The 13551-nt window shown below is 46.4% G+C and overlaps 1 protein-coding gene across 2 annotated transcripts in view; it reads right to left on the bottom strand.

Moving 5' to 3' along the window:
• KDM4A (lysine demethylase 4A) overlaps positions 1 to 13551 on the bottom strand; it is a 226336-nt gene that overhangs the window by 194044 nt on the left and 18741 nt on the right. For both annotated transcript variants that reach the window (XM_033916196.1, XM_033916198.1), the window contains exons 2-3: positions 2716 to 2891; positions 697 to 872 (exon numbers count right to left, since the gene is read on the bottom strand). In XM_033916196.1, coding sequence (XP_033772087.1) covers positions 697 to 872; positions 2716 to 2853 — 314 coding nt within the window. In that variant the 5' untranslated portion in view covers positions 2854 to 2891. The remainder of the gene's footprint in view (positions 1 to 696; positions 873 to 2715; positions 2892 to 13551) is intronic.

Below are 13551 nucleotides of genomic sequence, written 5' to 3' on the forward strand. Positions count from 1 at the left end.
TCTTCTACCTCGCCTTCGTCTCAGCCATTGTGTCCTGCAGTTGCCTTGCATAGGGCTGAGCCTTTATTTAATTGGACCTTTTTTTTTTTTTTACTTTAGTTTCATTTTCTCTATTTTTAAATTTTTAATTTGCCTAAATTTACTTTATTTTTAAATTAATTTTTGTTTTTGTAATGAATACTTCTTAGGATATGTATATATCTTATATATTTTTCTATCTCTACCTTTCCTATCTGAATATGTTCTAAGTAGTTCCTTTCTGGTTTTAATTGTTACATTGAAATCCGCTCAGGTCAGTAAAATGTAGGAGTGGTATATCAAATCCTCAATAAACAAATATAAATGAAGGAAAAGTTTTGTTGTTTAGCTGCAATCATTTCACTTTCTTTTCCTGAGATAAAAAAAAGATTTAACATCGATATATGAACATTTCTTAAGAAAGAACTGAATATTTCATGGGGTTCACATGACTGTATGAGCCATTAGAAAAGTCTATGCAGAAACTAAATGGAGCTGCTGGGTCATTCCATACTAAGAGAAGCCACAGAGATCTAGCTTTATTCTGGACTCCCACAGGACAATAGTACAGTATAGGCAAATTGGGAATATCCTGAAATCTGAGCAGCTGAGTTGAGAACCCCTGCTCCAGATCGTCCCCAGAAAATCTCAGCCCCACCTGCCCTTGTGGCCTCTTACTTGTCATTATTGGCAGTCCTACGGAATTCCCGCACTGTCATTGGCTTCTTCTGGATGTTGTACTGGGTGAAAAGGCCAGACTGGCCTGTCACCACCTGCTGGATAGGTGCAGGGATGATTAGGTCATCAATGTCATCGTAGGTGGCCCGTGGTTTCCACTCCTTGGGAGGGACTACCTGTAAAAGGCAAGTGAGAGCAAACAGTGAACTCTTTAGATCCATTTTCTCCTCCTACTTGATGACACTGGGAGCCTTCATTTTGTCCAGACTATGCAATGACAGTCCTGAACCAGGGTCATCCTAAAATCAATTCCTCCTTGCCAACGAGTACCATCAGCCCCACTTGATTATCATGGCTCCTTGTGCTCGCCACAAATATTTTAAATAAATGAATTGTGGAAGATTTCAATTGGAACTAAAACTTCTGGAGGATCCCCAAAGCAGAGCAGCACTGCAACCTCCATTCCTCAAAACATTAACTTGCTCACCTTGATACTTTCCCTTTTTTTTCCTTAAACATGCTTATGAAATCACTCCAGTGCTTATCGGCGTAGAATTAAGCACTTGGAAAGCAAGGCACCTGCTTTTATGACAAATGCATGTAGGTATTCTGGGGGATGAAAAATGGGCAAGATGCAAGCCCAAGTGCTAAACCCTATCAGCATATACATTCATAAACTAAACATTTTATAAGGCAAAACTATCTAGAATTGGCTAGACTGGATAAATTCTCAGGGAGACTGTTTGGCCCTGAAAAAATAGAAATATAAATCTATTAGAAATGTAAATGGACATCAGTATGAGCTGTTGGAATGTAAATGAGGAATATTTGAGCTCAGGCAGCAACTCATGGGTGACCAGCACCAGACAAAAGTCTAAATAAGCACTGCCTCATACATCATCTAGTCCTAAATGTGCAAATAAGTGCTAAAAATCAGGGTCACACAGTCAAACCTGGGAAATTTAACTTAGGGCTATATGAGCTCCCAAGAAGCTGCCTTATAAATATAATAAAGTGCAAAGTGCTATAGATAATCCAAACTAAGGAAGTTGATAAGAAATACACTCTAGGATAAAATGAAAGAACCCCTCAAGATTTCTTGGTGTCTTAATAAATAAATTAATAATGTCATACTAACAAGCTATAAGAACATAAGATTCTTTACAAAAATTCATGAAAAACCATTAAGAAGTCAAAGACAGAAATGGAAAAATCTTATAAGACATACATATGAGTTATAATAGTTCATAAATACTCAAAATCATCCATAATCCTTCATAACAGTTCATCTATATACAATTAATAAAGTCACTTCATTCCTTAAGGCATTCTAATCAAAAATCACAATGCACTGTCTAATACAAAGTGCTGCCACTCGAGGAGTACTTAGCTAATTTTGTTTGAGGAAAAGGTACTGCCACTCGACAGAGCTCCGTTTCATTGTCTTCGTCAGGAGCGGGGAGTACTTAAATTACATCCGACAGAGTACTGTTCAAAACTGTCGACTCTAAATTCCAGAGCGTGAAAAATTACAACCATCGCTGAGGAAGAGTTGGAGATCCTTCTAAGGCACCTTGTTAAAACAGAAACCCCATAGCAATGTTCATTACTTTCCACTGCAGGAGAAAACAACCAGCATCCACTGCCTTGGGCATGACGAGAGAGATGCAGTCTGTCCAGTTGCTCATTTAGATACACACAGACTCTGTCTCTCCCCTCAGCCCATCTCCCCCAAAGTCTCGCAATATGCACTTACTACGCAGCCCTATCCTTGATAGTCTCAGCTGCTACCAACCTGCCCCAGTCCCTCCTTCTCTTTCCTTGACTTTGGCATCCATACTCCTCCACTGCTTGCAAAGACCCTGAGGCAAAGTGGGAAAGGAGCAAGGAAAAATAGCTGCTGACTTTCGGACCCTGACAGACTCCAACCCACGGGATGAAATGCATTGTTTGTGCAGCTCAAGGAATTTGACTGGAAGTCTCATGAGTGAACTGAGAAAGTCGAAAACTATGCCTTACCTTAGCCAGTCCTGCTCGGTGTGCTCCTTGCGACTCTATGTAGGCAATGTAACGGCTGAAATTACGAAACTCCTCCAAGGTTGGATAAAAAGTCATTATGCGTGAGTTTGACTTAAGGCTCTCCTGATCAGAAGCCATTCTCTTGGCAGAAGGAAAACAGGGCTGAAAAAGAAAATCTGAAAAGTAGTAGAACAAAAATATTAGAGAACAATTATCTAAATAAAGCATACAGAAAATGAACAAAACTCACGACAGGTTTTGCCCTGTTCAAGATTTCATTGCTTAAGTGTCTTATTGGGGTTTTTCAAATCTAAGCTGAACTGTGTCCATCTGTCCTTAGGAGAGGCTGACATGGGGACAATATTTATTCAGGCAGCAGAGACACTTGGAGAGCACACAGAAACATTTGTCCATATTTATTTAATCACTTTTTAGCTCGTCTTCCCAAAAGAGCCCAGAATGGGTCACAAGTTAACATATATAATATAGGTTAGCTAAAGAAAGTTAGAGAAAGACTTCTAACTTTGGACGAATATTCAGTCTGGCTTATATTTATTAGGGCTGCATTGCAACTAACATATTAATTGTGCTTGATTACAAAATGAGAAATTAGGTTCTTACCTGCTAATTTTCTTTCTGTTAGCCTGTAGACTGGTATAGTCCTTACGAATGGGTTATATACCTCACTGCTACCAGCAGGTGGAGACTGAAAACAAACTTGTATATCAGGATAGCTTCCCCTCTTGCAATCCAGTCTGCCGACTAGCCAAGCAGAACCTAGGAAAGACATCAACTGAAAAAAGTAAAACACACTCCGAATAGGAGTGTAAAAACAACAAACACTGGTAAACAACTGTTGGAACATGTGTAGAACTAAACCCTGGTATAAAAAATATCCCTACAGCTCACCAGCTAAGCCAGCTGAGCCATAGCCACTGTTCTTAATTTTCTCTGGCCTTAGAAAAATACTAGAACCCGCAGAAAAAACAAAATCTGCACGCGAACAAAACCAAAACCCGCAATCACCGCACAAAGACAGATAGGGTAGGGGACTATACCAGTCTACAAGCTAACAAAGAAAATTAGCAGGTAAAAACTTAATTTCTCCTTCTGTATCGCCTGGTAGACCGGTATAGTCCTTACGAATGGGACGTACCAAAGCAGTACCCATCAAGGGTGGGACCCCTGAAGGACCAACACTGAACACACTCACCAAATACCGCATCTTGACGCGCCTGAACATCCACATGATAATGTCTGACAAAGGAATGCAGAGAAGATCGAACTGCAGCCTTGCAAATATCCACTGGAAGCACTAGAGAAGACTCAGCCCAAGGAGTTGCCTGACCCCGAGTGGAATGAGCCTTGAGAAATTCTGGAATAGACTTTTTCTTCAGAAGATAAGCAGAAGCAATAGTCTCCTTGATCCAGTGCGCAATAGTCGCCTTAGAAGCGCCATCCTCCTTACGAGGGCCCGCTAGAAGGACAAATAGATGATCTGATATCCTGATCTCCTGGGTCCTCTGCACATAAGAGCGAAGGACCTGACTGACATCCAACTTGGGCAACTGTCTCTGCTCGGAAGAGCCCTACTGGTTACCCAGCACCAGGAGGACCACTGCCTGACTGACATGAAAAGAAGAAACTATCTTTGGCAGAAAAGAAGGAACAGGCCGCAAGACAACCCACTCCCTAGAAAACTCCAGGAAGGGAGCCCTACAAGAGAAAGCCTGCAGCTCAGAAACATGTCTTGCAGAAGTAATGGCCACCAAGAAGACCGCATTAAGAGTAAGGCCCTTCAAAGAGCAGTCGCCCAACAGTTCAAAAGGTGGGTGCACCAGAACGGACAGAACCAGATTCAGATCCCAAGATGGAACAGAGGGTCGCATGGGAGGATTGAGCATTTTGGCCGCCCGCAAGAAGCGAATCACATCAGGAATGGCAGTCAAATGCTGACCTTTCAACAACCCACAAAAGGCTGACAAGGCTGCAAGCTGAACCCAGAGAGAAGACCAAGCCAGTCCCCTGTCCAGGGCATCCAGACCTTTTCTCTTTCTCAAACAACAGACATAAGAGAAGCTAACACTTGAATTTTGTTTCCCCCACCAGTTAGAGGATGTAAATTTAAGAGACATCATCAACATCTTTTCTCACATCAGGTAGCATTATGGGGTAAAGATCTGGAACAATTGCTTATGCCTACTACTTATGGGGAATTTAGGAAACACCTAAAAACATATCTGTTCCTGAAGTATTTAGGCAACTGACCTGTACAATCTTGTTCCACAATAACTGATCCCTAGAGCTGTTAATCACTAGCTTCTAATTTTGTTAATTCAACTCAATTTGTAGCATCTTTTAATCATTGTAAACCGCATAGAACTTCACGGTCCTGCGGTATATAAACTGTTATTATTATCCTGCAAGAACTCTAAAATGTTAGGTAGGGAAGCACAAAAAGAGACAACTCCACGCGCAGCATACCACTCCTAAACCCTCACATAAACCTGAGAGGTAGAAAGTCTCCGAGACCCCAAGAGAGTTGAGATTATTTTATTTGAATACCCCTTCTTACCTAGGTGATCCCTTTCAAGAGCCAAGCCGTAAGACAGAAGGGACCCAGATCGAACATTGGAATGAGACCCTGAGTCAGAAGGTCAGCCGAGAGAGACAGAGGAAGGGGATCCGCCACCAGATGCCTCACCAGATATGCGTACCACGATCACCTGGGCCAATCCGGAACCACCAGACCCACAACGCCTGGATACTGAACTATGCGGAGAAGAACTCTGCCCACTAATGGCCACAGAGGGAACACATACAACAGACCCTCCGTTGGCTATGGTTGAACCAGAGCATCCAGGCCCTCGACCTGACCGTCTCTGCGACGACTGAAGAAGCAGAGTGTTTTGACGTTGACACTTGTGGCCATCAGGCCCTTGAGGGGCTGACCCCAAGACTGCACTATCAACTAAAAGGCCACGGGGCTTAGACACCACTCTCCGGGATCCAGCACGTAAGGAAGTCTGCTTGAACATTCTCCACTCCGGCTATGTGGGAGGCTGAGATGTCCTGAAGATGAGACTCTGCCCAGAGCATGAACAAAGCCGCCTCCTGTGCCACCAATATGCTCCCCTGATGATTGACATAGACCACCACCCTGGCATTGTCCGAAAGAATCCTGACTGACTTGCCCAACAGAAAGGACTGGAAGGCTAACAGTGCTAGATGGATGGCTCTGGTCTCTAAAGACATTTATCGACCAGGAAGCCTCCTCCGTGGACCAGGTGCCCTGAGCTGAGTGACCTAGACACTGAGCTCCCCAACCGAGAATATTGGCATCCATGAGCAATATTGTCCACTGCGGCTAGTCCAGACTCACCCCTTATACAAGATGGGAGGTTTGGAGCCACCAACAAAGACTGCAACGGGCCAAGTCCTGAAGCGGAACAGGATGATCCAAACTGTGCCACTGAGGCGACCACCTCTGAAGAAGAGCATATTGAAGAGGACGCATTTCGGCCTGAGACCACCTCACTACATTAAGGGAAGCTGCCATTGACCCCAAGACTTGGAGGAAATCCTGCGCCCGAGCTCACCAGGCTGCCATAAGCAGGCGAATCTGACACTGCAATTTGCTTACTCAGGCCTCCGGAAGGAAGACCTTCCCCAAGGAGGTGTCGAACAGAACTCCTAGATACTCCAGGCGCTGAGATGGAGACAACCGGCTCTTGGAAAGGTTGACGACCCATTCCAGCGACTGCAGAAACTCTATCACCTGAGCCGTGACCCAGGTGCACTCCTGGAATGACTTTGCTTGAATCAACCAGTTGTCCAGATAGGGATGAACCAGAATGCCCTCTTTTTGCAACGCTGCCACAATTACCACCATCACCTTGGTGAATGTCTGTGGAGCCATGGCCAGACCAAAGGGGACACTCACAAAACTGATAGTGTTGCCCAAAGATCGCAAAGCACAGGAAGTGATGATGGGAGGCCTGAATAGGAATGTGCAAGTAGGCCTCTGTCAGATTTAGAGAGGTCAGAAACTTCCCCGGCTGAACCGCCAGAATCACAAACCGCAGTTTCCATGCAGAAGGTTGGCACGTGAAAAGCCCTGTTGACCCCCTTCAAATCTAGGATGGTCCAAAAAGTCCCTTCTTTGGCACCACAAAGTAAATCGAGTACCACCTGTGCCCCACTCCTGAGGGGGAACCAGAACCACCGCATGGAGATCTAACAATTTTTGAAGGGTCTGGCGAAAAGCCTGCTTCTTCCATGCCACCTACGAGGGAGAAGCGAGAATACGATCTGGCAAGGAATGGGTGAACTCCAGAGCATAGCCGTCCCGAATCACCTCCAGAACCCACTGATTAGACCTGATAATCTGCCCACTTTGGATAAAAACTTGCAGCCGGCTGCCCACCGGAATCAAGACGGGCGCCGGCAAGGAGTCATTGAGCAGGATGGGTGGCAGGGGACCTGGCAGGAGGCGCTACCTGCACCCCGGCGGGCCCCACGAAAGGACTGCATCTGCTGGAAGAACCTGCCTCTAGAGAGCCCAAGAGACTGAAAAGAGCCAGCCCCGTGACCAGGGCGGAAGCGGCAGAAATCACGCCCATGAGCAGCACCACCTCAAGCCAGCAGCCTAGGCCTATCCTCAAGCAAACGAGGCACTTTAGAATCAGTTAAAGTCTGAACCAACTTGTCCAAGTCCTCACCAAACAAGAAAGACCCCTTAAAGCAGGGGTGTCAAAGTCCCTCCTTGAGGGCCACAATCCAGTCGGGTTTTCAGGATTTCCCCAATGAATATGCATGAGATCTATTAGTATACTATGAAAGCAGTGCATGCAAATAGATCTCATGCATATTCATTGGTGAAAACCTGAAAACCCTACTGGATTGCGGCCCTCGAGGAGGGACTTTGACACCCCTGCCTTAAATGGAAACTTTATCAACTTAGCTTTGGACGTTGTATCCGCTGACCAAACACGAAGCCACAAGGTATGGCGTGCTGCCACTCCAAAAGTCAACGACTTGGCAGAAGCTCACAAGAGGTCATACATGGCATCTGAAAGATAAGAAACATCTAATTCAATCTTTGCCACTTCATGCTTTAGCAATTTCCAATCCTCAGATTTACTGTCAAACACATGCTTGGCCCAGTGAAAACATGCCCAAGCCACCATCCCGCCACACATCTCCGCCTGGACCGTCAGAGCTGTCATATCAAAATCTCTGTTTAAGAAGGGACTTCAACTTACACTCCTCAGGGTCCTTCAAGGCTGCACTGCCCTCAACAGGTACGGTATGCCTCTTAGAGATGGCCAAGACCACTGCATCCACCACCGGCGACTTCAGAGTGTCCCTATCTCCTTCAGGAATGGGATACAGGTGGGCCATGAAGTGCACAAAATGAAAAGGAGCTTCTGGCACCTGCCACTGTGTGAGCATAATATCCCGAATATCCTGATGCATAGGAAAAGAACGGAAAGCAGAGCGAATCCCCTTAAGCAAGGGGTCCAAAGTACGCGGGAGCTCCAACACGGGGTCCTCAAAGTTCAAAACCAAGGAGACCTAAAAAATTAGCTCATGAAGCTCGTCCTACTGAAAAATGCGCACCATAGACACATTTTTGCCAGCAGGGGGGTGCTCAAACCCCCCGCTGGTGGAATCCGGCCCCCCAAGAGGATCCTGGAAATCTCCCCAAAGGTCCAGGTCCTCATCAATAACATCTTGCTCCTCTGGGCAAAAATCATCATCCCAAGAGACCCTCGGGTACTTGGACGAGAGAGGAGTAGAGGGGGCAAAACCGCCACTGTATGGGGCCACACCAGGAAAGACGTCGAGGGCAACCCCCCCCCCCCAAGAACCTCCAGCCGCCAGCATATAAGCTTTACATAGTGCCAACATAAACTCAGGGGGGAAACCCCTGGCAGCCCCAAGGAACTCCCTGTCACAGCAGAACAAGGGGAAGGTCACCTGAGATCACAGATATGAAGAGGAGATTCCCGCCAAAATTGGACCTGAAACCGCCCTAATTGGAGCTCCTGCGGCCTTCCGCATCTGAAAAGCCTGGGACTTTCCTGACGCTGAGGCCGAGGAACCGACCAACGCAAGAAGGGAATCCCCAGCCGCTCCAGCAGTAAGGGAATCCTTTCCACCCTGACCGTCGGCGTCAGGGAAAGCCTGGGCTTCCCCACGATCCAAAGCCGACTCACGAGGCACATGCGGCGGGGTACCCTGGCCGCCGGCAACCGCTGCCAATGAAGCTCCCCCACCGCTCCGGCCTGCACAATGCTTGCACAGACCGGCTGCGAGTACCTCACATCTGGAGCACAATGAGCATTTTTTCCCCTTTAAAAGTGCTCATTGTGCTGAAAACCTCCCTAGCTGCAAAAAAGCACAGTTACTTACCGTAACAGGTGTTATCCAGGGACAGCAGGCAGCTATTCTCACGTATGGGTGACATCATCTAACGAAGCCCCGATGTGGACGTCTCACAAGCAGACTAGCTTGAAGAAACAAGAAGTTTCGAGTCGCCTGCACCGCGCATGTGCGAGTGCCTTCCCGCCCAGTGCACAGGGCATGTCTCCTCAGTTCAGATAGCTAGCAGAGAAGCCAACCAGGGGAGCTGGGTGGGTTGTGAGAATAGCTGCCTGCTGTCCCTGGATAACACCTGTTACGGTAAGTAACTGTGCTTTATCCCAGGACAAGCAGACAGGTATTCTCACGTATGGGTGACCTCCAAGCTAACCAGAATGGGATGGTGGGAGTGTTGGCAACTTAAGAGAATAAATTTTGTAATACTGTTTGGCCAAATTGTCCATCCCGTCTGGAGAAAGTATCCAGACAATAGTGAGAAGTGAAAGTATGAACCAAGGACTAAATAGCAGCCTTGCAAATCTCCTCAATCGGTGTCGATCTGAGGAAAGCTACAGAAGCTGCCATTGCTCTGACTTTATGGGCTGTGACTTTACTGTGAAGTGGTAATCCAGCCTGGGCATAGCAGAAAGAGATACAAGCCGCCATCCAATTGGAGATGGGGCGTTTAGAAATTGGATGTCCCAACTTATTTGGATCGAAAGAGACAAAAATTTGAGGAGCAGTTCTGTATGGTTTGGTGCGTTCCAAGTAGAAGGCCAAAGAACGTTTATAGTCCAGAGTATAAAGAGCTGATTCTCCAGGGTGAGAATGAGGCTTTGGAAAAAACACTGGAATCACAATAGATTGGTTGAGATGAAATTCTGAGACCACTTTAGGTAGGAATTTCGGATGAGTACGAAGAACCACCTTGTCATGATGGAACACAGTGAATGGTGGATCAGTAACTAAAGCTTGTAGCTCACTGACTCGTCGAGCAGAAGTGAGGGCAATGAGAAACACCACTTTCCAAGTGAGATACTTGAGATGAGCCTTATCAATTGGTTCAAATGGAGGCTTCATGAGTTGAGTAAGGACAACATTGAGGCGGTTTGAGAGGAGGTTTAACATTGAAAAGTCCTTTCATGAATCTGAAAACCACCGGATGAGCAGAGAGGAGTTTCTCTTCAATAGGCTGATGAAAAGCTGCAATTGCACTGAGATGGACTCATATGGATGTAGACTTGAGGCCAGAGTTGGATATGTGCAAAAGATAATCTAAAACAGATAAGGAGGAATTTTGAGGCTCCTTATGATGAGAAAAACACCATGTAGAAAATCTAGTCCATTTTTGGTGATAACATTGTCTAGTTGTAAGCTTTCTAGAAGCTTCTAAAATATCTCTTACAGATTGAGAAAACTGAAGAGGGGTTATGTTGAGAGGTACCAGGTTGTCAGGTGTAGAAACTGCAGGTTGGGATGAAGCAGAGATCCTTGACTCTGTGTAAGCAGAGAAGGAAAAACTGGTAGAAGGTATGGCTCGCTGCTGCTGAGTTGAAGTAGAAGGGAGTACCATGGTTGTCTCGGCCACCGAGAATCATGGTGGCATGATCGTTCTTCAATTTGACTAGAAGCTTGAGAATGAGAGGGAATGGAGGAAATGCGTAGAGGAACAGATTTGTCCATTCCAGAAGGAAAGCATCTGCCTCAAGGCGGTGAGGAGAGTATATCCTGGAGCAGAACTGAGGTAGTTTGTAGTTGTGAGGAGCTGCAAAGAGGTCTATCTGAGGTGTTCCCCACTGTGAGAAAATGCGATGAAGAGACGAGAAACAGAGAGTCCATTCGTGAGGTTGCAGGAGACGACTCAAGTTGTCCGCCAAGCAATTCTTCGCCCCTTGAATGTAGACAGCTTTGAGGAAGGTGTTGTGACGGATAGCCCAGTCCCAAACCTCCAGAGCTTCTTGACAGAGGGAGGCAGATCCCATCCCTCCCTGTTTGTTGACATAATACATGGTGACTTGGTTGTCCGTGCGGACGAGGACTACTGTGTCGTGAAGGAGATGTTGAAAAGCATGGAGAGCTTTGAGGATCGCTCTGAGTTCCAACTGATTGATATGACACTGACGATCTGTACTGGTCCAGAGGCCTTGAGTACGGAGACCATCAAGATGAGCGCCCCAAGCGTAGGTCGATGAGTCTGTCGTGAGGACCTTCTGATGAGGGGGCGGTTGAAAAAGCAAGCCTCTGGAAAGATTGGAAGAGAGCATCCACCAATGGAGAGACTTCTTCAAAGGAGTGACTGTGATTTGTCAGGAAAGAGAATCACAAGCCTGCATCCATTGAGATGCCAGGGTCCACTGAGGAATTCTGAGGTGAAGTCTGGCAAAAGGAGTCACGTGTACTGTGGAGGCCATTTGACCCAGAAGCACCATCATGTGTCTCGCCGAGATGGAAGAGCGAGAAGATACTGTGTAACAAAGGTGTAGAAGAGCTACCAAACGTTGAGGAAGGAATGCTCTGAGCTGGACAGTGTCCAAAATAGCTCCGATGAATTGCAGAGTCTGTGAGGGCTGAAGTTGAGATTTGGGAAAGTTGATCACGAATCCCAAACTTTGTAGGAACCAGATAGTCCGTCGGGTCGCTACAATAACCCCATGAGATGTGGAATCTTTGATGAGCCAGTTGTCTAGGTAGAGAAATACCTGAAGACCATGATTCCGTAGAGCTGCTGCTATCACTACCAGGCACTTGGAGAACACTCTGGGAGACGAGGCCAGGCCGAAATCTGAGGTATTAATGGGAGGCCGGATGGATGGGAATATGAGTGTAGGCCTCCTTGAGATCCAGAGAGCATAACCAGTCGTTCTGCTCTAGAAGGGGTAAAGAGATGCCAGGACAACGTTCAAAACTTTTCTTTGACTAAAAATTTGTTGAGAGCCCTGAGATCCAGAATGGGTCGCAGATCGCTCGTCTTCTTCGGAACAAGGAAGTAGCGAGAGTAAAACCCCCAGTTCTGCTGGTCCAGGGTAAGAGGCTCGATGGCATGGAGACGAAGCAGAGCTGGAACTTCCTGAAGAAGAAGGGCGGTCTGGGATGGATTGGAAGGATACTCTCTTGGAGGAAGCTCTGGTGGAACCTGAGTGAAATGAAGAGTATCCTTCCCTGATGATGGTAAGTACCCAGAGGTCGGAGGTAATTATTGTCCATCGGTGGTAAAAAAGATGGAGACGACCTCTGACAGGGGGAAATGGAGACAGAGACAGAACAACAGAGGTTATGCTCTGTTGTAAACAGTCAAAAAGGCTGAGAAGCTTTAGGTGCAGCAGAAGGTTGGGATTGTTGTTGCTTCTGAGGATGCTGCTTCTTCACAGGAGGACGAATGTAAGGAGCCGGCTTCGGAGTTAAACGCCTCTGATAGATGACAGGAGGGCGTGTAGGCTTGGGTGGAGTCGGCTTTGGCTTGGGTCTGACGATGGAAGCAAATGATTTGGCATGGTCAGATAACTTCTTGGTGGCCGCCTCGATGGATTCATCAAAGAGGTCGTTGCCTTGACAAGGAAGATTAGCCAGACGATCTTGAAGATTAGAGTACTTGTCAATGGTTTGAAGCCAGGCAAGACGACGCATAGCCACCAAGCAAGCGGCCGCCCGGGCAGACAGCTCAAAAGCATCATAAGAAGATTGAAGCAGATAGAGACGCAATTGAGAGAAACTAGAAATTAGTTCTTGAAACTCAAAATGCATTTGATTGTCCATAAAAGGCAAAAATTTTTGGAGAAGGGAAAGAAGATAGTCAAAATAAATAATGAAATGAAAATTATAGTTGAGGACCTTAGAGGACATCATAGCATTCTGATATATGTGACGTCCAAATTTGTCCATAGTTTTCCCCTCTCTCCCAGGAGGAACTGTGGCGTAGACTTTTGAAGGATGGGATCTCTTCAAGGAGGACTCAACAAGCAGAGATTGATGAGAAAGCTGCGAGTTGTCAAAGTCTTTGTGATGCACAGTCTTATACCTCGAGTCCAACTTTCCAGGAACTGCTGGTAAGGAAAAAGGAGTCTCCATGCATCGAGCAAAAGTCTGATGCAAAAGCTTGTGAAGAGGAAGTTTGAGACTCTCAGCCGGAGGCTGGGGGAGACGCATGACCTCTAGATATTCTTTAGAATATTTGGAGCCAGTATCTAATTTCACATCCAAATCCAAAGCCATCTGTCGTAAAAAAAGACGAAAAAGATAGCTGATCTGGTAGGGCTTGGTCTCGAGAAGGACTCGAGGACGTCGAGGCAGCCTGCGTCGAAGAAAAAGCTTCGGCATGGAAAAAAGCATTGAAGGAACCTGGTGACTTGGATGAAGCAACTGAGGCCAGAACATCCTCGAGGTCTGGCATGGGAGACCTTGACCAAGGAGTTGGCGGTCTGGTCGAGGCTGGAGTGGAACGAGGCTTCGAGGAAGATGGGACATCCTGCGAAG

This window comes from Geotrypetes seraphini, chromosome 12, assembly GCF_902459505.1.
Source record: "Geotrypetes seraphini chromosome 12, aGeoSer1.1, whole genome shotgun sequence".
Classification (NCBI taxonomy): domain Eukaryota; kingdom Metazoa; phylum Chordata; class Amphibia; order Gymnophiona; family Dermophiidae; genus Geotrypetes; species Geotrypetes seraphini.